Here is a 22,597-nt window from a genome sequence, read left to right as displayed (position 1 = left end):
TGCAGGCCCACGGTCCAGCTGCCCACCACAACCCCACGAGTCCCCATCAGCCCCCCCTCACCTGCCCACATCCCGCGTTCATCTCTCAGCACCCAGCACGAGCGGCTCGCTGCTGTCTGTCCTCCATGCCACCCTGTGAGCCTCGCCTTCACTTCCCAGACTGAAGGGTAACCCAGCCCCTTGACATTGTGTCCTCAGCCTCTCCTGAGGCTGTCCCCCTCCCTTTGAGGGCCTCTGTGGGGTGGTTTCCTTCTTCCTCCTCTCCCGCCAAGAAGAGTACTTGACCCTGTCTCCGCCCTCACCCATGGCCTTGGGCTGGGCCCGGCTGCACTTCTCACATTGCGCTGTAGCTATCTGTTGCTGCCAGCATCTCCCCCAGCACCCCGGGAGCCCCTGGGGGCCAGACACAGGTCAAGAGCTCTGAAGCCACTATCCCTTGCAGGGCCCGACACCTGGTAAGCCCTTAGAAGCCTTCTTAATAAGGTTGCCTTGTCTTGTAGGAATTCTCTCTCACTGTGAGGTACCCACACCTCTATCTAAAACTTCAGAAATATCTGCCGAGTATCTATCACGTGCTAAGACCTGCCCAGTGCTACAAATTACACATGAACACAACAGACAACTCGTCTCTGCCCCTTTGCCCCTCTTTCCTATCTCTGCAAGGCCTTCTCCTTATTCTCTCCCCACTCCAGATCCTCCCTGTCCTTCAGGGCCCCTACTGAAGTCTACCTCCTCCAGGAAGCCCTCCCAGCCTGCCTCAGTTGTCCCAGCCCACCCCTTTATCTGACTTTATCCAACCATACCCAGCCCAGAACTGATTCATAGTGCGACTCTGCCCGGGAGGGTCCTGAAGTTCGTGGGCACCTGCAGAGCTCTTAGGAGGCACGAGGCTCCTGCCTGTCTCATTTCTCCGGCTGGAGCCTCCGTGTTCCAGAAGCAGAGCTCGGACTGCCCTGTCCTCTGGCCCACCCCTCTTCTGTGGAATCCCCACTGTGCGTGCAGCTGGGTACCCCAAGTATCCCGGGTGCTGGCTGAGGGCCTGGCCTAACCTTTGCACCAGGAGGGAGGACTAACCAGTCACTTGGTGACTCAGCAAATATTTTCTGAGCACCTGCTGTGTGCTGTGCCCGTGCACAGGGAACCAACAGCCGTGCAGGAGTTCAGGGCATCCCGGGTACGGAACAGGAGCCCAGGCCAGCCCTGCCCCCTTACCTCCGAGCCCGCTCCTGCCGCGTTCCTGAAGCTTCTTACCAGCTGCACCGGGTACCAAAGGCTCAGGAATCCGAGACCCAGAAGCAGAGGCAGGGAAGCCAGGAGGGAGTAGTACTTGTAGATCTAGACAGATGGACAGACAGCCAGACACACCCGCCTTCTGCCTTCCTCCCCCGACAGAAGACCAGGATCCATTTCCCTTCCCACTTGACTCCCACCGGGCTGAGGGTTCTCTCATGCCCCCCCCCACCCGTCACTCAGCACAAACACCCCAGTCGCCTTCTGAGGCCCTGCTGCTGTGCTCCCCCCTCTCCTGGGCTCCTGGACTCCCACAGGCCTTAGAGGAAGTTATGTAATCCCCTCCTCCCTGCCCCACGGGGCTGCCGTGGGGTCTGAAACCGAGATACCCACTTGCTATATTCCTTTGTTCCTGGGCTTTGGGCACAGGCCCCTGAAAACCAGACAAAGGCCTAATTTAACTGTGTACAGTTGCGACCCGGGCATCAGGGAAGTACAAGCCCAACCCCCTGGCACTGAGGCCTTCCCAGGATCGGGCTCCTTCTGCGTTCGCTCTTTTATTTGTTAATTCAATATGTTTTTACTGAGAGCTTAGTGTGTGCCGGGTTCTGGATGGTGAAAAAGACCAACCAGGTCCCTGCTCTCAAAGAAATCAACTAATCCTCATCTCTACCCCGGAGGACTGGTGTTATCAACTCCATTAACAGGAAGGGAAACTGAGTCTCAGAGTGGTGACAGTTTCCTCAAAGCACTTAGCATCACCCGGCATCACTCAGTATATTTATTTATTTATTGTATCTTCCCTTCTGGAATGGCAGCTCTTGGGATGCTAGGGACTTCATCTGTCCTGTTCCCAGCTATATTCCAGTCCTCAGAAATGCGCTTCAAATATGTTTGTGGACGGAAGGGAGGAAGGAAGGGAGGGAGGAGGGAGGAAGAAGCTGGGTTCAAACTCAGGTTGTCTGGCTCTGAGGCCTGTCTCCACCCTTTGGGCACTCCCAGCCAGCAGCCAGTGAAGCAGGCTCTGAGGTTCTCGAATTCTCTTTTCAGCCCTCCGAGACCATCCCCCAACTCAGGGCTCCCCTTCCCCCATCTCTTCCCTCCTACTCCAGCCAGGCCAAAGGAAGGCTGGGGAATCAATAATGGAGGGATTTCAGGCTCCCCCTTCCTCCACCTCGGCCCTCCCCCACCCCCTCCCAGACTGGAAGCTCCTGACGGCAGGCCCAGCTGCCCCATCCCCTGCTCTTGCCACAGGGGCCCCAAGGTTGGAAGGGGCTGTGTTTCCAGGAGGGGAGCTCTGTGCCCAGTGGGAGGCAGCCGAGAAGTCCAGCACTTAAGTAAGAGGAAAGGAGCCCCGCTGGTTTACGCAGCCACTCGCTCGTGCCTCTCTGCCGAGGCCTGTTGTGACTGTTGTGAGTCGGTGGCTACCTTGGGTGACTGAGGACACTCTGCCCTCTGCCAGATCTGGACCCCGAAGTGAGCCCAGGACAGCATGCTGCCGAGCAGGTGCGCGGATCCGTGCCTGACGGGGGCACAGGCGGCCAGAGGGTAGTAGAGGGCGGGGTAATAGAGCAGGGCGAGTATCTTCCAAGGCCCTGGAAGGCAAGGCGGGCAGAGGGAAACATGTGATGGAGAGGCCGATATGGGGGCCCCTGCAGGCCCCTCCCCTGTCTCCCCCTTCTGAGCCCCTCAGCTGGTTCAGTGAGCAAGAGCCCCACATTCACATTCAGGTTCTGACTAGTACCAGCGTTTGTGATCTTGGGCAAGTTACCTCTTGGAGCCTCAGTTTCTCCATCTGTAAAATGGAAATCATGGTTGTATATTAGCCAAGACAAAGGAGAAGGTGGACATACAGTGTTAGGCACGGTCGGTGCTGAGTCAGTTGTCAATAAACTAAGCTTGGGCTTTCTTATTGTCCCCTCTCCTGGCCCCCAGCATCCTCCAGTGTGAAAGAGGCTGACACCCACACTGTGCAGTCATTGTGAGGACCGGGTGATCTGAAGAGGTCATGTTGAGGACAGTGGCCCCTCTTGGTGGCAGCTGTCCTTGGATCGTCACTTCCTTGAGCCCAGCTCAATTCTCCAGAACCCCTCCTACTTCCTTCCCCCCCTCTTCCATTCTCAGAGGCCTGCGCTGTTCTGGGAGAGGGGTTGGCACAAGAACAGAGGAGGAGGAGAGGGCAGTAGTGACCCGACAGCTGGGACCAATGAAGGGCAGGTTTTGGGCACTGTGGCTGGGAGGTCCGCGGGACAGCATCTTCTTGGCAGTGGCTCGTGACGGGGATGGGAGCCACCTGACTCACTACAAAACAGCCCTGCCCGTGCTCTGGATTCCCAGTCGGCCCTTCCCACCAATCCAGCCCCAGGGCCACGGCTGCGCTGGGTACCTCGGCTGGGGGGCGAGGCCAAGGTCAGGAAGGGCAGCGGGTCCTCGGCAGGGAGCAGCAAACACAAGGAGCTGAAGAGGACCACAAAGACAGCCGCAGGCACGGTCCAGGTCGTGTGTCCCGCCAAGAAATCTACAGGGCTGGTGCAGAGACAGGACAGGACAGGAGGGAGTCGCCCGGGCCCGGCACCCCTTTTCCCCCACGCCATGTTCCATACATCAAGGAGGTAGAGATGGAAACTTTCCAGGTGGAGACTGAGGCCCCATTATCCATTCGCTCCACAGCTATCTGTGCCATGCCTCCTGTGTACCAAGTTCTGGGCCTTGTGGCAAAGCGATTCAAGAACTACCCCGCCCCCACCCCGTACACAGGCACACCGCGGGAACAAGCCTGAGCGCTGCTCCCCCCAACCCCTCCCCCCCCCCCGCCCACCCTGGAAGCTCCAGGAAACAGCTGCCTCCACACAAATCAGTCTGTCTGGGCTGGCAAATCTTCAGAGAGCTCGGAGAGTCACAACATCCTTACGCAACAGCCACGGCCATGGCCTGGGTGTGGCCCCGGGCAGAGGGCAGACCGCGGGCACAGCTGTCCCAGGCATCCACCCTCTGGGCTCAGGGCAGGCCACTCAGACCCTCTGCTTCTGTCCAGCTTGACCTCCTGCCCTGAGATCATCTGCTTCCTTCTCCATCCTGCTTCCTTCTCCCCCCACCCCTCCAGGGCAGGACCAACACTTACCTGGGCCCACCAGTGACAGAAACCCAGGCTAGTTCTCCACAAAACCATCATGGCAGGACTCACTCATCTTGGTGTGTGGCCTGGGTCTGGGGTGCAAGCTGTCTACACGGGGGCTCCAACTGCCACCTCCCCCAACCCTTGGTCTCTCCCATATGAGCCTGCCCAGTTCCATCTCAGTCATCCCTGTCCCAGGCTCTGGGGTTGTAGGACGGAAGGAGACCAGGGAAGAAAGTTCTAGCCATGGGGACTGGAGATCAGTCCCTCACAATCTGTCATTAAGCATCAGAGTCCAGGTGATGCCCTCAAGAGAAATGAGGGTCAAGATGGCATGGGGTGGCCATCGCCAGTCCAGACCATGGGCCACCTGAGGAAATGCGTCCTGGAGCCAGGCCCTGTTGGGCTGGTGTCTCTCTGGGTCTGGGATGGGAGCAGGTGGGCCTGAGTGGGGCCCTCCCCTTCCCTTTGGGGCTCCCGCTAAACCTGGAGATCTAGGTAGGGGTAGCGAGAGCCCCCGGGCCAAAAGAAGTGAGAGTGTCACTGAGGCCAGAGCTGACTTCTAGGTACCTAACAAACCCCCACCGTCCCAGAGTGGCCCATCAGCTGGGCCACCTGAGTGGGGGCCCCCGGGCCTCGGCACTAACCTGGGCAGTCCCAGCCCTCCGTGCCCACAGCGGGCCCAGAGCCGGCGGCCCCTCACAAGCACAGCCAGCAGCAGCAGCACAAGGATCTGAAAGGAGAGCACAGAGCAGGCCTTGGGTGCCCAGGCCTTTCCCGAGGGGCTGAGTCTGCAGGCTTGGCCTCAGTGCCCAGGACACCTCTACCACCCAGGGCACAATCACGGGGCATACTGGGGACTGGTCAAGAGAATGGTGACAGAAGTCAGAGAGGATGGACTTGGCCCGCATCCTGGCTTGGGTCCCCACCCTGGCAGAACTCCCAGAGTTGGGGCTCCTGGGGTCCCCCTTCGCCAGCCCCAGCAGGGAATACAAGTCCCCTGCCCAGTCTGGTGATAGGTGGCCGGGCGGGGGGGGGGGGGCGGCGAACAGGTCGGCCTCTGGGTAGACTCACCGACAGCACGGCCAGGCAGGCATGGAGGAGACCCGACAGCATGCTGGGGTGGCAGACGGGCCCCACTCTGCAGAGCAAGGGAAGGCTGGGTCAGGCCTCTGTAGGGGCCCCCTAGGGGTGCAGCAGCCAGGTTTGGGGTTCCAGGCTGTCTACACTGGGGCTCCACCCACCACCTCCCTCATCCCTCCAATCTCTCCTCTGCAAGCTGGCCCAGCACCACCTTCTCAGGCTCTTTCTAGGGTTTTCATGACCCTTGGGGTGTGCCAGCCCCATGCCAAGCTCTGACATTACAGGGCTGAAGGAGACGGGGGGGGGGGGCTCCCAGGGGAAGGCATGGTAGAAGAAGAGTGGGCCAGCTCAACCCGGGCCCCTCTTCTTCCTCACCCATTCTTCCTAGCCTTCAAGGCCCCTTCATCCCCCCCTCCTCCAGGAAGCCTCTGACTGCTCCGGGCCTCACAGACCTCTCCTTCTCAGAACGTGGCTAAGCGTCTTACGTGAGTGGAACAGTCGAGCGTTTGGTCCTACAATTTGCCCTGTGACATTTGATTGGAGTTTAAAGATGGTCAGCGTCTTTTGAGACAAAGAAGGGGAAAGGGAGCTCTGTGCAGAGGGAGGAGTGTGAGGGAGCCAAGTGACAGGCAGCAGTCGGTGTGGCTGGGGCCAGGCAAGGCGTGCCGTCTGACTGCAGTCTGTGGGGCTGCGGGCAGGCCGGCAGCAGGTCACAGCCCGCATGGGAAGCACTAGGGAGCCATTGAGGGTGTTGGAGCAGGCCAGTGTTCTGGATTTGGGGAGATTTCCGTGGCTCGATTTGAATAATAACAGCAGTAAGTGGTACTTACTAAGAATGGACTATGTGCCAGGGGCTGTTTGTTCCACGTATTAACCCAGGTATCACTGACGAGGTGGGTGCTATTATTATCCCCCTTGTGTGGACAAGGAGACCAAAGCTCAGAGAAGCTAAGTATCTTGCCCAAATCACACAGTTAGGAAAGCAGCAGAGTAAGGATTTGAACTGAGGTCGGCTGGCTCCAGCACCCACATCTGGCCAGGAGGGGAGAGGGAAGGAGGTAAGGAAGGAAGTTTTAAGTTGAACCATATGAAAGTGTCATTTCTGTACATAAAAAAACAGTTGAAAATTCGCATTTTCATAAGCATAAGCAGTGGCTGGGGAAGGGAGATGACAGGCTGTACCTCAGAGGTATACAGGAGGAAGAATGCATATGCCTGGAGGTGGACAAGCAGAGGGAAGGGGGGTTTCCAGAACGACCGCAGAGTTCTAGTCCTTATTCCAAGAGGAGAGGTGAGGACCACAATCACATGTAGCCAAGGAAGTGAGGCTTGGTCTCGGACACTCAGAGACAGAGGCCAGATTGCAGAGTGGTGAGGACACTGAGATAAGAAGGAGCAAGATAACTGTTTCTAGAAGTTAGTCTCTGAGCAGGAGCCTAAAAAGGGCCCCACTCAGAGGGAAGGCAGAGCACATGCCTCTGGGTGGGAGGAGAAGGCCAACTGTCTGGGTTGCGGGCCCTGATACCCACCCCCCTTCCCCCAACCCCACGGCAGAAGGGCCTGCAGATTTCCCCGGTGTTGGCCTCATGCTGGGAGGGCAGGCCAGGAGGGAAGCCTCCAATTCCCCAGGCAGCCCTTTGAAGTGGTGGGGAGCTGAGTGTCATCCTGGACAGCTGCCACAGGCATTCGTGTCCCCAGGCTTTGGCTGAGAAGCTCAGTACTAGTGATAAGCGGAGAACACGCGGGCAGATGTCAGGCTGGGCACATGACCGGGTCAGGGGGGCTCCGGCATGGGAAAGGGCCAGCTGGGCTTCCACGGATCGGTCCTGTGCCCACAGAAGACCCCAGATGACACATCTCACTCCCCTCAGACTCACTCCCCTCCCAAACTTTTCAGCCAGGTCTTTCCACCATGAGGGCACCTGGACAAGTGTGACCAGGAGACTTAGTCCGGCCAGCCACTGTCACCAGTGCCCGTCACCAGTGCCCACCAGCCCGATCCCCAGCCTGCTGGGGCACCCTGAGGTGCAGGGGGGGTCCACCATCAGGAGCTCCTCAAAGCTTCGGTGCACCATCTCCCTGGCGTGTCTGACTCACTCAGGGAGAGGTGGGCCCACGTTTATCCCCTTGGGATTCCCCTTGAGCTTCCACTTTTGGGGGTGGGGCTTGGGGGGCAAGCAGCGCAACTTGGATTGGCCAAGTAAGCAGAGTCAAAAAAACCCCTCCTTATTCTTCCAGTGGGAGAAGCCAGCTGTGGATTCCAGATGCCTCACGCATGAGAGGCAGCGCTCCCCATCACCCAGGCCCTGCTATGTACCCCACTCCATTCTGGGTCCATATCTGAAGAGCTGGGCCCCAGCCAAGGCCCGGGCCCTGAGGCTCCCAAGGACACAGCTGCAGGTTAAGGTCTTGCCCCAGGTCGGGATCCATATCCCCGTGGGTTCCCCGGCCCCTTCCCACTCTGCTGCTTCTCCCACTCCAAAAATATGCAAGAGGGACAAGGGGAGCCCGCAGGCTGTCTAGATCAGCCAGGAAAGGGGGTGGGAACCCCTTTGCTGACACAGAGCTGTTGACCAGGTGGCCAGCACCCTGAGTCCTCCCCGCAGGAGGCCTAGACGGGGCCTCTGTCCCTGCCGGGTGACCCAAGCCTGGCCAGGCCGCAGCCCCAGCCCCTGGGGAGGCACGCCAGAGTTTCTCCTTCTCTAGTTTCGGTTGTTGATGGAGAGCAGATGTGTGCACATCTGGTTCGCCCACCCCCCAGCTTCACCTTTCCAGTTCCTCAAACCCTCAGACAGAGCATGGAGGTGGGGGATGGGGCGAGGGCTGGGAACAATAAGGGGAGAACTGGGCTCTGGGGCCCACACAGGCCCGGCGTCCTTGGCAGCATGTGGGGCCCAGGGAGGCCCAGCCCCTTTGCCAGGGTGCCCAGACTAAACAAAGATAGGGTCTGGCAAAGGGAGCGTGCGCCAAGGCCTCCGGCCGTACTGGACTGGTCCGAGGCTGCCTCCCTCCCCTGAGCTCGCCTGAGCACTTCTGCAAAAGAGAAAGGGCTTCCTCATCTTCGTGGAGACTCAGAGCCAGCCAAAGGCGACGGGTAGCATCTTTCCTCAAGGACCGTCCCCGCAGGCTTTCTTCCTCAGGGGTCCCCCTGCCCCGGGCTGCCCAGAGAGCCTGACAGCTGGCAAACACTGTACCCCGGATTGTCAGCACAGGGACCAGTAACCCTTTGAAGGCAGGGTTCCCTCAACCACTCAGCCAGCGCTCTGCGTCCCAGCTAAGGGCCAGAGCTGCCCCAGACCGGCTGGATCTGAATTTGCAAGGAGAAGGCCCAGGAAGTTGTATTTTTACAAACCACACCGGTGCTTTTTAAGTGACAGCCTGGCCCACATCCCACACCTCAAGGATCAACACTGGGGCAAGGGCCGTTATTCTCAGGTGACAGGAGTCTGAAGCCCAGAGAGGTTGTGACTTGCCAAGGGTCACACAGCACATGGGCAGCCCGGTTCATCTTAGCAGTCGTTGCCCAGGGGCTTCCCATTCCCTCATCAGTGACCTCTGCCACACCCCACTCTGCGGCAGACAGACTTACCCCCCTGGCTGGAGCTCCTGGTCGCCCTGGGGCTCGTCGATGTACCAGTTGGAGTAGTCATCTGTGGCCCCGGAGGAGGTCTGGTTCCCCACGGCCTGGGACGACATTCTCCGGCTTTTCTCCTTTGCCCCCCCTCCCCTGGACAAGTGGGGAAAAACCACTACAGATGTGAAAAGCAGCTTAGGGAGAAAAAAAAAAAGAAAGAAACCCAAACAAAGAAACGTTTCTCTTTAATCCTAAAGGTTACTTTCTTGCTTTTAGCTCTCTGGGAAAAGCCGGTCTGGGAGAGAGGGCCTGGACCGGCTGGCACGGGAAAAGGGGAAGGGCTTCTCGTGTCCCTTCCCGTCCCTTCCCGCCCTGTCTTGCCCGCTCCTGTAGGAGGTAGTTATCCCCTTGGGAAGAGTGCGCCCCTTGGGGTCCTTGGGGCTCTTGCTGGAGCACCTGTCTGTTCGTCTGACCACCAGCCTCTGTGCAAAGGACCATTTTCAAAGAAAGTTTGTCCAATCCAAGCTGCCCACAGAGATCCCCCCCTTCCTTCCCCCTCCCCAAAGCCACCCAAACGGACCCACAGACACACACTCAAGGAAGGGCAGGGAGGAAGGAGCTGCAGAGATGAAAGGGTGGGCGGGCAGCAGGCGGGCCCAACACAGCTGGACCCTCCCAGCTGGGCTCCAGGTCCCTCCTGCCCTCAGGGGTCAGTCCAATCCCCCTTTTTTTCCAGCTCCCCTGGGACCTCCCCCACCTCCACCCCCGGCCTTAGCCTGCCCCGCTCTGGCTCCCTTGGCCCTCGCCTATGGGATCACATCATGGTCCTGACAAAGTGTCCCTCTCAGGGTAGGAGGCCCCAGCTCCACTGTGGCCTGAGCCCTGGAGGGGTGTGGCCAGGAGGGTCCGGAACCTGGCTGCGCACGCGTACCTGCCTCCTGCGCCTGCCCAGAGTGCCCACACCTCTGCCCACCGCATCTGCAGGGCACCACGCACGCGCAGGCCAGCATTCGGCAACCCAGGAGACAGCTGGGGCTGGACCAGGGGCGGAGGCGGGGAGGGGAGCCTGTCCACTCCTTCCCTGGGTTCCCATGAAGGAGACAACATGTGTCTCACTGGTAAAACCTTCTAATTTCTCCAACTTGATTTCACAAGGAGATAACTCACCCTCATGAGGCAGAGATGAGTCCTTTAAACACAAACCAGACCCACGGGTAAGCAAGAAGGAGCCTCCTGCCTACAGCTCCTCCCATGCTGCGGGGTTAGGGAGAGGAAGACAGGGCCCAGGCAGGGGCTGGGGCTTCCTCTCCACCCCCCTCCCCTGAGAAGCTGTACCCCCTCCCCATCCGAGCCCCAGCTCAGAAGGGAGACAAGATGCAGATAGACAGTAAGCCCTTCTCAGCCCCCTGTCCCTGGGTAGGGGTCAGGCCCCCTGAACATTTGAAGGTCCCCGTCTTTCCAATACCCCCGGGGCGCCCTGGGCCATAGCCCTCCTGAGCTAAGGCATTCTTCCAAAGTGTTTTTCCAAAGGCATTCATCCATTTATTCTTATAACATCAGTTCATTGAACAACTACTAAGTGCAGGCACTATTCTGGGCCCGGGCTTGTGAGAGTTTACACTTCGGGGGGGACACAGAGAAGCAGGTAAATAATCAGGAGTCTGAGTCATCTTGTCTACAAAGGGGAGACAGCCACCGCATGCTCTGATGTACCCCATAGGGAGCTGAATTTAGTCCGAAAAAAATGGGGGATTCCCGAAAAAACAAACCTTTTCACAGAGCTCTGAGGACAAAGAAAAGTCAGCTGTGTGGGGGGTGAGGGTCTTGAGAATGGGAGTGGGAGAGAAGGAAGCGTGTTCCTGATAGAGGGAACAGCCCCGGGTGGCAGAGGGGCTCAGCAGAGATAGAGCTTGAAATCCTAAAAGCTCCCCATCCAGTCCTGCAGCCAGGCCCACAAGGCCTTCCAGGATTAGAACCTTGGCTGCTCCCCCTCCTTCCCAAATGACCCTCTTCCAGGAAAAGGGCTCAGACCACCCCTCCCCCACCCTGCAGAGTTGTCAGTGGCAGCTGACTCAGAATTGAACCTGAACTTTCCCTGATGCAATGCAGGAGCCCACACTGCCCGTCTGATCCTGGGAACTTGGGGTAAATCCAGCCTCCTAAGCCTGGCTGTGAGGTCCTGGGGGCAGAACTCTGCCTCTTCTCTTCTTCCTCCCTGATTCCACTGATGCACACGGTATGGGGCTCGTGGGTGACAAGGACTTCGTAAACTGGAGTTGGCCGAGGCGTTGCTTGTTCTAGTGACCGTCACTCCTCCACTGGCCTGTCCTGCGCGGGCTACTATGCATGTCTCCCACCAGACATTCCAGAGCCCTCTGCTCCCACACCAGAGCCCCGCATTCCTTTCTTTGCTCAGGAGGTTTGGACCCCCAGCCTAGAGAGCAACTAACTTCTATCTGGTCTTAAATCCCCCTAGAGATGCCTCCAACAATTAGAGTGCAGTCTGTGACAGGGAGCTCACTCCCTCTATACAAGGCAGAGATGATCATTGCTGGGCAGCTCTGCCTGTCAGAAACTGCTTCCTTCCCTGGAGGAAGCCTCCCCGGTCTGGTTTGTTCATTCATTCGTTTATGCAACAAATGTTGATTGGATCCCAATTATACAGCAGGCAGGGTTCTGCATGCTGAGAATGTAGCAATGAGCAAGAGAGGGACTCTAACGGGTACAGGGAGCAGTGGGGAGACAAATGTGTCATGGCCCAGAGAGGGAAAATCAAGGGGGGCAAGAGAAGAGAGACAGGCGGGAGGTGGCTGCTTGAGGTTGGATGGTCAGGGAAGGCCCCACAGAGGAGGTGATGTTTGAGCAGAGACCTGGAGGAAGAGGGGGTACCCAGCTGGGCACTGACGAAAGACACTAAGGTTGCCAGAAGGAGCCTTGATCAGCCTTAGGGGCTGCAGCCAGGCTGGCAGGGAGAGGCCCAGCCGAGCCCAGACCCAGTCCCATCCCAGTCCCTTCCCCACAGCACCTCTCCCCAACCAAACCCCGCTCTGTCCCCAAAGGGACTTCCAGGGGATGCCTTCCAGCTGCCCATGCCTTCCCCTGGTGCCCATGACATCACCTCCCTCCTCCCTGGGGAGATGCAGAGGCCGCCTTCAGGGAGGCCCTAACCAGACGTGAGGAAATTGGGAGCTTCGTCCCTCTGCTCGGCCGTGGGCACGGTGGACAGAAGGCAGTGCCCTGATGGGGGCCATGCTGGCAGCGGAGATGAGCAGGCCCAGGGGGAAAGAACACAGTCCCTACATGGCAATGGGAAGTGTCCTGGTTGGGGAGGCAGCCTCACCTGGGTTTGAACCCTGGGGCTGGCTGTGTGACTGTAAAGGATTCCCTCGGCCTCTCTGGGTCTCAAGCCCTCCTCTGTCCCAGGAGGGGTGGGGCTTTCACCCTGGAGATCTTTTGACTGTGGGCTCTGCTCTCTCCAGGGCCCCTACTCCCTGCCCTCAATGACTTCATGACTCAAGAATGTGGAGCCAGCATACCAGGCACTGGCTGTAGAGAGAAGGTCAAAGCCACAGAGGCTGTGACTACCCAGGTGTCCTCTGTTGTCTGCTACCCCCCCTCCTGTCCCCCACTGCCGCTCCCCCACCCCCGCTCCCCCATACACGCTGGCGGGGGCAGGGAGGGAGGCAGGCTGGGTCGAAGATCCATGAATACTGGGTGACTGCATGGCTCAGACTGGGAGGGGGACCCCACTTCTTGAGCTCAAAGTAGCTCCTCCTCTTGGAGCTGGAATGGCTTGGTGCTTGCATCTGTAAAATGGGAGGGTTGGCGCCAAGGTGTTAGGAAAGACGCCACCTGGCCAGACTGCAGGCAGGCCAGGAAACGTACTGACAGGAGAAAGATGGTAATGACGTGCTCCTGAAGAATTTCTCCACCTGGTGGCAGGGTCCACGGCCGACCCACGGGAGTTGGCTTTATAGATTGACTCACACTCAGAAGACTCAGAGACCGGTACTGCCATCAGGGGAGGAGGCGCTGGAGAGTGGAGGGCCTTCAGAGACAGCCCGAAGGTTCAAGAAGGCAGGTGGGGAAGGGGAATAAGGAGACGTCTTAGACAGTCTTGGAGGCTTCCTGGAGGAGGGGGCCTGGAGCAGAGCCCCAAGGTCAGACAGGGTCAGCAATGGTAGTAAGAATGAGGGGCCTTAGGAGAGCTAAGAAGGGGAGTCCAGAAGGCAAAGAAGACGGGGCAGGGGCCAGGGCCACCTAGCTGTGGCCTGCGTGAGCCCCTGTGGGTACATTTGGAAGAGGCTGGGGCCGATACCCGAGTGGCAGGCCAGGCCAGCAGGGCTTCCAGCTGCGCCCAGACTGGGGCTGCCTAAGCCCTGCTCACTCCGAGAGGGCGTCACAAAAAGCTTCTGGGTTCCGAGAAGACAAAAGCCATCTGCTACCTGGGCCTGGCACCAAGCTGCTCTGCTCTGGCCCTAGGGCTGGAGCTGGCCCATGGAGGCCTTGGGACAGGGCTTCCTTCCTCCCCATGTTTTTGTTCAAGTTGATTAAATCTGAGGAATGTTTGCGTCCAGGAACAGAGGCCCACGTGTGCTCCTTCAGCAGCCTGTGGTTGTCAAAATCCTCAAAGGGCAAAGTGCTAGGCTTAAAAGGAGCTAACCGTGGGCCAGAGGGGATGGGGGAAGGCCAGCAGCAACCCCCAAATCTCACAAACACCCCCAAGGATTCCCCGAGCCTCCAGCGCGCCTCTAGAATCTCAGCAGAAACCCCAGAATTACAGCAACACCACAAAAATTCCTGGAACCTCAGTGTCACCCCCACGAACCCCCAGAGCGTCAGTATCCTACCATAACTCTGAAACACCTCAGAACCCTGGTCACACTCCAAGGCCCCTCAGACATGGGCGAATCCAGCACGGGTTGGGGCATGACGGTCGGAACCACGGTGAGCAGTGGCAGAAGGTCCAGAGACCCCATTGCCCGCCACCCTCCCAGCCCAGCCCTGGGCTCTCTGAGTCCGGCACATCCCCCCCCAAGCTGCACAACACCCAAACTTCAGGGACACCTCAGAGAGCCTCAGCCCGATCCCTAATGCCTGGCTTTGCAGCCGAGAACGCCCAAGGGCGGTCTGGTCCAGGAGTGGGGCGGGTGGCTGAGGTGGCTGCCTGTGCAGCTGGGTCCTGCCCGTGGGTCCCCCATGGAGAGGCAGCCGAGTCAGGTCCAACCCCATGCAAGCCAGTGAGCTCCGGGTCTGCCCCATTGACACGATGCCCGTGTGTCCAACTGACATGGGTGCCTAACCTGCCCCAGACCCAGCCGGACCCTGTTCAGTGGCTGGAAGGCATGTTGTCGGCTGCTAAGCTTATGAGGGGAGAGTGTGGATGGCTCTCTACCTCCTACCTCCCTTGCCACGAGGGAGCACCAGAAGCGTCACCTGACACGCCCTTCCTGGAATTCTCCTGTCCCCCTTACCACCACCACCATTGGACACGAGGGATTTCAGCCAGACTGCTCTGGTGCGAGTGTAGACACGGGGGAGGAGTAGGAGGAAGGTAGCCGTCTGTGCCAGGGAGCAGCATGTCCCTCCCCTCCCAGAGAGCTAGGCTAGAACTGACTCAGAGGAGGAAAGCTAGCAAGGCAGATTTCAGCCCAGGACAAAGGTAGCTTTCTGACCCTCACAGAGGAGTGAGCCCCCCATCAGGGGAGGCAATCAAGAAGAGGGTGGTAACATCAAGATGCTACAGAGGGTTTCCTGCCTTCAAAAGAGGACTGGCCAGAAGGCCACGAAGATTGCCCCAGCTATAGGAGCTCCGGGTTCTCCCTGGCTGGCACGTCCTTCCTGGCGTGGTGCCACCACGGTCTGGCCTTGAGATGTAGGCTTCGTGCTGCCCTCCCTCCTCACTGAGGAACTGACTGTTGGGCAGATCCCCTGAGTTCTCTCTCTTACTCTGAGTTCTCTCTCCTTGTTCCCTGCTGGCCGCAGGAGAGGGCTCTCCATCAATCTCTCCCAGCAAACCCTAGTGAGACTAGACTCTTCGGACGTCTCCCTGTCTTTGGAGCCGGGACTCGCCCCCCCGGTGTCTCCCAGGTACAGCCATCTCCAGGTCTCCAACTTCATCCCTCAGAATCGCTTGCCCCTACCATCCTTCCACCTTCCTTCCTGCCTCCGAAGCCTTTGTTGGGCCTCTGTCTCTGCTGAAGCGCCTTGTCCTTGTTTCCCCACCTCATCCGGTCCTACCTGGCCCGCGAGGCTCGGCTCCAGCCCCAGGGTGCTCCCCAACAAACGAGGCCTCCTCCTCCAAGCGCCAGCACCAGCTCTGGCCGGGATCCGGAGGGCTGGCTGCTTGGGGCCCCAAGCGGGCTCCCCAGCACCTGCTGCAGAAGGTGTTTAATCTCCTTCTCCCAGAAAAGCGGCTCCCTCCTTCTCCTGCTCTGGCCCTGCCCCTCCTCCCACCCCTCAGGCCTCCTGCCCCCCACCCCAGCCCTCCCGCCTGCCCGAGCAGAATCAGAGAAGCCCACCCCACCCCCATCTCTCCAGCTCAGGCCCACGGCCAGGCTGGGCCCCACACAGCACACAGAACGGCTTGTCTCTGGAGGAGCCTCTCCACCTCCCCACACCATTTGCCCGAAACTTGATCTCCCTGGCCCTCAGAGTCACCTCTGGTGGAGAAGACTGTGCGGGGCTTTGATGGCTGAGTTTCCCCAGCTGTGGCCCCGGATGGGCTCAGGAACCCCCTACCTACTCTCATTTGTCACCATCCATCACTCCCGGGGGGCCATGGCCTGATGAATTGCGCCAAGCCAGAAAGGAACCACCAGCTAAGCTTTTAATAACCCGATCAGCCTCCTGCTGCTGCCCAGCTGGGCTGAGGGCCCTGACCATGGGAAGGGGGACTTTGTGACGCTTTCGCGGGGCTTTGGAGCTTGAATTTCAGGAATGATCCATTCAAGGGGGAGAGCCTTCTCCTAACTGCTCATGGCCCACTCTCCATCCAGAAGAAGGCTGGGGGCTCTGGGGCCTGCTGTTCCTCCCAAGCACATTCCTGCAACCCCCAAGGCCACAGGCACAGTGGGCCCATCTCTGTCTGCTGGAGGCGGGCTTAGGGTCATATTCTTTCCTCCCCCTCCTCCCCCTCCTAGAGGGGGTGCCCTGGAGGGGTAAACAGCACTGGGGCAGGAGCAGGGGGCTCAGAAGATGCTAACATGCTGTGCTGTGGCAAGCAGGAAGGGCAGGGATGGGATAAAGATGGGGACCAGAAGCAGAGTCCTAAAGCCTCAGGAGAAGGATACCTGGGGAGGCACCTTCCTCCTCCTCCAAGGAGGAAGGGGGTACAGTCAACAAAAGGGTGGGGCAGCCTAAGGAACACAGGCTTTAGGATGTGAGATTGGTTTCCCATGAGGGTGAAGACCCCAAACAGAGGGCACAGCCGTGAGAAGAGATTTGACCTAGAAAGGGGTGAACCCACAACTCAAAGAGAGAATTCACCTTTGGCCCATTTTCCGGAAATATACCCTCAAAGAACATTTGCATATATATGCAGGGAAGATGCCCTGCAGCTCCCAAGGCCATTGGTGATGCAAAACCGGGCAAGGAGCCCAATATTCACGAATCAGCTTTGATAAGTCTGTGCTGTAAGGTACTTGCTCTCGGCCTGGCATGGTAAGACCTCCAAGACGTAGTGCCAAGTATAATAACCATTAATGCAAGTTGCTGAGCTATACGTAAGTCACAGTCCTACTCTATGTTCCTTTAAGCTAGGTATGCATGCATATGTGTGTGCGTGTGCGTGTGCGTGTGCGTGTGTGTGTGTGTGTGTGTAAATATGTTAGGAAATGGATCAAGCGGACACACAGCAAATTGTTCATAGTGGTCACACTCGGGGGAAGAATGACTTTGGGAAAATGAAGGGGGATTTTCATTTGCTTGAAATGTATATTTAAAATCTCTCAATCTGTCTATCTATTTATCTATCTAGTAAATCAAAAGAAATCACTGTAAGGCTGAATTGAAGCCTGCTGTGTGAGAGTTGCTGTGCAGTCATCACTGAGCTGTGTGAAATGGATTCTGTTCCCAGGCTGGTGCCACACATCCCCTACCCTCTCCTGAAGCTTACATATAGCCCTGAGACTAGGTATTGGCCAATGAGATGGAAAAGGAAGTGTTGGCTATAACTTCTGAAAAGAGGTGTTCTCTAAAAGAATGATGTTTTCTTTACTCCTTCCTCCTTCCAGATGGCTGGAATGACATTGCGATGGCTGGATCTCAGGCAGCCGTCTTGGACTATGAGGTAGAGGTCATGAGTTAAGTAGGATAGAGCAGTAAATTAGCTGCAAAGAGCGAGCCTGAGCCAAGGTCAGATCTTAGGGCAGAAGGAGATCTCAGAGACCCCTGCTCTACCCATATTCACCATCACATCTAGAGGAAACTGAGGACCCAGAGAGGCCACGTGATGTGCCAGGCAATGACTGAGCTAGGAGAAGTTTTGCCAGAGATCCTCCCTCCTCCCACTCCCTACGCACACACAGAGCACACAGCTCTTTGTCCAGAAACCTCCCTTTCCAGGTCTTGGACTCTGCTCCCTTCTGTGGTTGGGGACCCTGTCTGGGACCCAGTCCCTGGAGTTGGGCGAAGGCCCCAGAGTTGGTTAAGTGGCCCACCTGAGACATACCTCTCAGCATTTGTCTGATGAGAACGCAGCAGAAGCTCTGCCCACTGGTGCCTAGTGGTGGGTCTGTCTGTCAGTATCTCCCATCTGGCCCCTTTCCCTCTTTCTGTGTCCTGTCCTTCTGCTGCCTGTCTGTCCCAGTCCATCAGTCTCTCTTTCCATCCCTGTTACTGTCTCTCTTTATCCCACCTTCACCCTGTCTGGCTCAGTCTGCCTGTCTCCCACCTTTCTGTGTCTCCTTCTACCTCTCTGTCTCTGCCTTACTCTCTGTCAATTTCTGTGTGTTACTCTCTCCTCTGTCTTTCCCTTTCTGTTCCTCTCTCCTGCTCCTTGTCTTGTTTTTCTGTTTCTCTGAGCCCGACTGTGAAGTCTGTCTCTCCACCTAAAGGTTCTAGGCAGCACCTTTCCTGGGCCTTGTGTATTAATGTGGTGCTGCCCCTGCCCGCCCCTGTCTCTCCCTCCCCGCTTACCTGCCCTGTCTGTCTCCAGTGCAGAGGAGGACTGGCGCTGGGCTCCAAACCCCCAGAGTCTGCAGGGCCTCCAAGCAGGCCGGACACCTGGCTCAGGAGTTTGAGTCCTTGGAGCTGGGAGAACAGCTGAGCGACCATGGAAGGCAAAGGTCGGTGCTGCTGATGCTGCCAGTGAGAATAGTACCCTCTCCTTTCTGCTACCTCAGGAACTTTATTCCTTCTGAGCCACGGCTGGCAGAGAGGGGCTGTCAGGCGAGCCCAGGGGTCACGGGGGCAGCCCCAGCTCCTGTGCAGCTGAAGGCCAGCTAGAGGCCTGCAGGCATGACCCGAGACTCTCCTGACAGTGCTCCGTGCCAAAGCCCAGAGCAGGAGGCCAGGAAGGGGAGGATATGCAGCCCGATGGTGCCAGAGGCATGGAGACTGGAGCACTTACCACTCAAAAGGGAGAGTCTCAAGGCAGCCAGGCCCCAGCCCCAACCCCCACTCTCAGTGGAGGGGAGAAACCGGACTTCTAATTTTGCCTTTACCAGTTACCGAGTGACCACAAAGAGGCTCTTTCTTGCTCTCGGCCTGTTTTCCTATCTGTGATGGAGAGAGACTGGCTGCCATGCCTCACTTTACCAGTGCTGAGTCTATGATTCTATCACCCCCGTAGGTTTCTGGCGCTGTGGACTTAAAGGGAGTGAGCCTGAGAGTGTTCCACGGGTGGGGAGGGGCAGGGGCAGGAGGGAGAGGCTGCTGGAGGGAGGCTGGCAACTGAAATCACCACACTGGCCTGGGAATCAGGAGGCCTGAGGTCCAGGTCCATCCCTTCACTTCCCTACCTGATCTCTCCGAGCCTCTGTTTCCCCATCTGTAGAAAGGGATCATTGTGCCAGCGCTACTGGGTGGATCCAGGAACTCACAGATGTCCCTGCTGGGAGGATTCAGCTCTGAGCACAGACCAGGGATTGGGGGGGGAGCTGGAGATAGCTCCTTGGGGATGCGGATGGGGGTCTGAGGGCTCACAGGTGTCAAAAGAAGAGGCTAAAAGGAGCCATTGTGGGAAGCAGGAAGGGGCCCTCTGGGATGGGCTAATTACAGGCCAGGATCTTCCAGACAAAGCCAGCAGCCTCTGAGTGGCCATTCTTCCAGGGAAGAAAGAAGACTGGAGGACTCCATTAAAGCTTTTCATGCTGGGGCCCAGGAGGGAGGCTTGGAAGTCAGCGCTGCCTCCGCTCCTCACCCACACCCTGCCCCTTCCTGACTTCTGAGGGAGTCAGGCCTCTGCCTGAAGTTTAAATCTTCTGAAAACCGCAGAAGCCTGAATCACGGAGGCAGCTAGGAGTAGAGAGAATCCTGGGAAGGGAGTAGGGAGCTGGTCCTGGTCTGCTACCCTGGCCTCAGTTTTCCCATCTGTAAAATGGGAGCGCTATCCAGCCCTGACCTGCTGAAATTCGCTGAGATTTCCAGACTTTCTCTGTGGAACTGAGGCCAGGCCCAGAGAAGTCAGAGCATTAGGAACCACTACCTCCTGGGGCGCCTGGGGGGCTCAGTGGGTTAAGTGTCCAAATCTTGATTTCGGCTCAGGTCATAATCTCATGGTTCATGGGATCGAGCCCCACATCAGGCTCTGTGCTCAGTGGTCTTCTCCCTGTCCCTCTGCCCCTCTGCTCTCTCTCTCTCTCAAATAAATAAATCTTAAAAAAAAAAAAAAAGTCTTGATGAAAAAAGAAAAAAAAAAAAAAGAAACCACTACTTCCTGCCCTGCCACTTAGCCCTGCCCTCCCTCCCGGACACCAGCCTGCCCAGTGAGGCACCAGGATGCATCTCTGAGTCCACGCATGAGTCCAAAGCCCCAAATGGTCTTCGCTTCTCTCAGATGCAATCCAGTTGAAGTAGCGAAAGAACCGTTTCTTATTCTTCTCTGTACAAGCAAACGCTGGATCGGGTTCGAACATCCATTCACGTACCCTTTCATTCATTCGCTCATTCATTGATTCACGCACTCATTCATTTACTCAATAATGCTCTAATGGTCCCCCAGGACCTAGCCCTTGCTTGGCGCTGGCCTGGACACAGGGACATGATCCCTGAAGGAATATTCAGTTGAGTACGGCAAGTCATCATTCTAGACAGAAGGAGGAAGGCACAGAGCGGGGCAGAGGAGGGAGTCACTGCCCCGGTTCCGGAGGAGGCTTTTAGCCAGGCTGCAGGGTTTGTAGGGTGACACCAGGTGTGGCCTCGCAGTGGCAGTCAGGGCAGAAGAGCCCTGCAAAGGCAGGGGAGAGGAGACGGGGCAAGCCTGGCCTGGGGCAAAAGGAAGCCTCCCCAGGGCATTATGCTAAGTGAAATAAGCCAGTCACAAAAGGACAGATACTGTGTGACTCCCCTTAGATAAGGAGCCTAGAGCAGTCTCATTCGCAGAGACAGAAAGTAGAAAGGCGGTTGCCAGGAGCTGGAGACAGGCAGGAATGGGGAGGTGCTGTTTCCTGGGTGTAGAGTTTCAGTCTTAGACGGTGAGAAGAGTTCTGGGCTGTGCAATCATGTGAACGTACTTAACGCTACTGGACGGCACACGCAGAAATGATTACGATGGTAAATTTTACACTGTATCTATTTTACCATCATTTTAACAGGTAAATATACACACATTTTACCATCATTTTAACAGGTAAATATACACACACGCATACCAAAAAAATGAGCCTTTCCCAGAGACTGAGTTGGGGAGGGGAGGCCGGAAGTTGGAGGGGTGGAGGGCCTCAAACCATGCTGAGACCAACATGGTCACCTCAGACCTGCTATAGAAAGCTGGAAGGAGGGAAAGAAGAGAGGAAAGCAGGAAGAGGGACGGGTGGTGCGGCTCAGGGTAAACTGACTAGAAAGAACAGTTGTGTGCATGGGATCTGCTCGAGGGGACGTGGGTTGGGTGCAGAGCAAAGGTTGGCCCCAAGGCAGAAAGGAATGACTCTCATCTTGTGACGTCTCTGGGGGTCACTTCAAACATGTAAGGGTAGAGAGCCACTTCAATGGAATCACTGAATCTCCAAGACCTTAGACCTAGCGTGGACAAACCATGGCTTCTAGACCCAGGTTGGTTGGGCAGGCCCAACTATTGAGGCAAAGGTTTCCAGGTGGCCTCTCTTCCCCAGATGGCCAGACTCCGGCCCTTCCCACGATGACTTACAGAGTCGCAGACCGCCAGAGCTGTGGGAAGACTTACCACCCAACTCACACTTAGGGTACAAATGGGGCCGCTGACGCCCAGAGAGGGAAAGGGATCTGCCCAAGTTCACATGCAAGTCAGGTGACTAGAACTCTGGTCTTCTAAACCCTCTTTGCCTCAGGTTCTCCCTGGGGGAATCTGAAGGAACTGGATTCCGATCATTGCAAAGGAAGCCTACCACATATGTTGGGACTCTTAGCAGGGCTGGCCAATACCATCTTTAGACTGATTATCTTTTACTTGATGGAAATAATGCATTCCTGTCCAGGTGACTTCAAATGAACTCTTGAATGAAACCTATGCTATCCATACATGTGCTTTTTGGACTCAGAACTGTACTTGTCCAGTTTTAGGATACAGAAGTCCCTGACAGTATGAATTTCAATCTTTGATCCAGTCCCAGGACAGGTTTTGTGGGGGGAAATGTAGTGATAGGTACAGATCTCAGCTCAGCTTTCTTACTAGCTGTGTGATCTGAGATTCTCTCAGCCTCAGAGTCTGGAAAACGGGAATGATTTTAATCTATATCACAGAGCCACATAGAGTGCATGGTATGCAGTAGCTGCTCAGTGAAGAGTATCATAAATGATGATGATGATGATATTGGAGGTGAAGATAGTGGTGATGGTGGTGATGATGATGGTGGTGGTGATGACAGTGATGGTGATAATGATGGTGCTGATGGTGGTGGTGATGACAGTGATGGTGATAATGATGGTGTTGATGGTGATGGTGGTGATGGTGGTGGTGATTGTAATGTTGGTGATGATGGTAATGGTGATGGTAATGATGGTGATGTGATGGTAATAGTATTGGTGGTAAAGGTGATGATGGTGGTGATAGAGATGATGGTGATGATGGTGATAATGGTGGTGATTGTGATGATGGTGATGATGGTAATGGTGATGGTGATGATGGTGATGATGGTGGTGATTGTGATGATGGTGATGATGGTAATGGTGATGGTGATGATGGTGATGTGATGGTAATAGTATTGGTGGTAAAGGTGATGATGGTGGTGATAGAGATGATGGTGATGATGGTGATGATGGTGGTGATTGTGATGATGGTGATGATGGTAATGGTGATGGTGATGATGGTGATGATGGTGGTGATTGTGATGATGGTGATGATGGTAATGGTGATGGTGATGATGGTGATGTGATGGTAATAGTATTGGCGATAAAGTTGATGATGGTGGTGATAGAGATGGTGGTGATGGTGATGATGGTGATTTTAGTAATGGTGA

The 22,597-nt window shown here is 56.7% G+C and overlaps 1 protein-coding gene across 2 annotated transcripts in view; it reads right to left on the bottom strand.

The window, feature by feature from the left end:
* Positions 1–18,350, bottom strand: part of STRA6 (signaling receptor and transporter of retinol STRA6) — a 29,809-nt gene extending 11,459 nt beyond the window's left edge. For both annotated transcript variants that reach the window (XM_045795220.2, XM_045795221.2), the window contains exons 1-8: positions 18,141–18,350; positions 9,018–9,155; positions 5,420–5,486; positions 4,993–5,078; positions 3,617–3,756; positions 3,002–3,025; positions 2,659–2,825; positions 1,213–1,335 (exon numbers count right to left, since the gene is read on the bottom strand). In XM_045795220.2, the coding sequence (XP_045651176.2) occupies positions 1,213–1,335; positions 2,659–2,825; positions 3,002–3,025; positions 3,617–3,756; positions 4,993–5,078; positions 5,420–5,486; positions 9,018–9,124 (714 nt within the window). In that variant the 5' untranslated portion in view covers positions 9,125–9,155; positions 18,141–18,350. The remainder of the gene's footprint in view (positions 1–1,212; positions 1,336–2,658; positions 2,826–3,001; positions 3,026–3,616; positions 3,757–4,992; positions 5,079–5,419; positions 5,487–9,017; positions 9,156–18,140) is intronic.
* Positions 18,351–22,597: the final 4,247 nt, after the last annotated feature.

Source organism: Ursus americanus, chromosome 28 (assembly GCF_024610735.1).
Source record: "Ursus americanus isolate L20-20 chromosome 28, mUrsAme1.1.p, whole genome shotgun sequence".
Classification (NCBI taxonomy): Eukaryota; Metazoa; Chordata; class Mammalia; order Carnivora; family Ursidae; genus Ursus; species Ursus americanus.
Note: the sequence above shows the minus strand (reverse complement) of the source record. Positions and strands in the feature narration are given on the sequence as shown.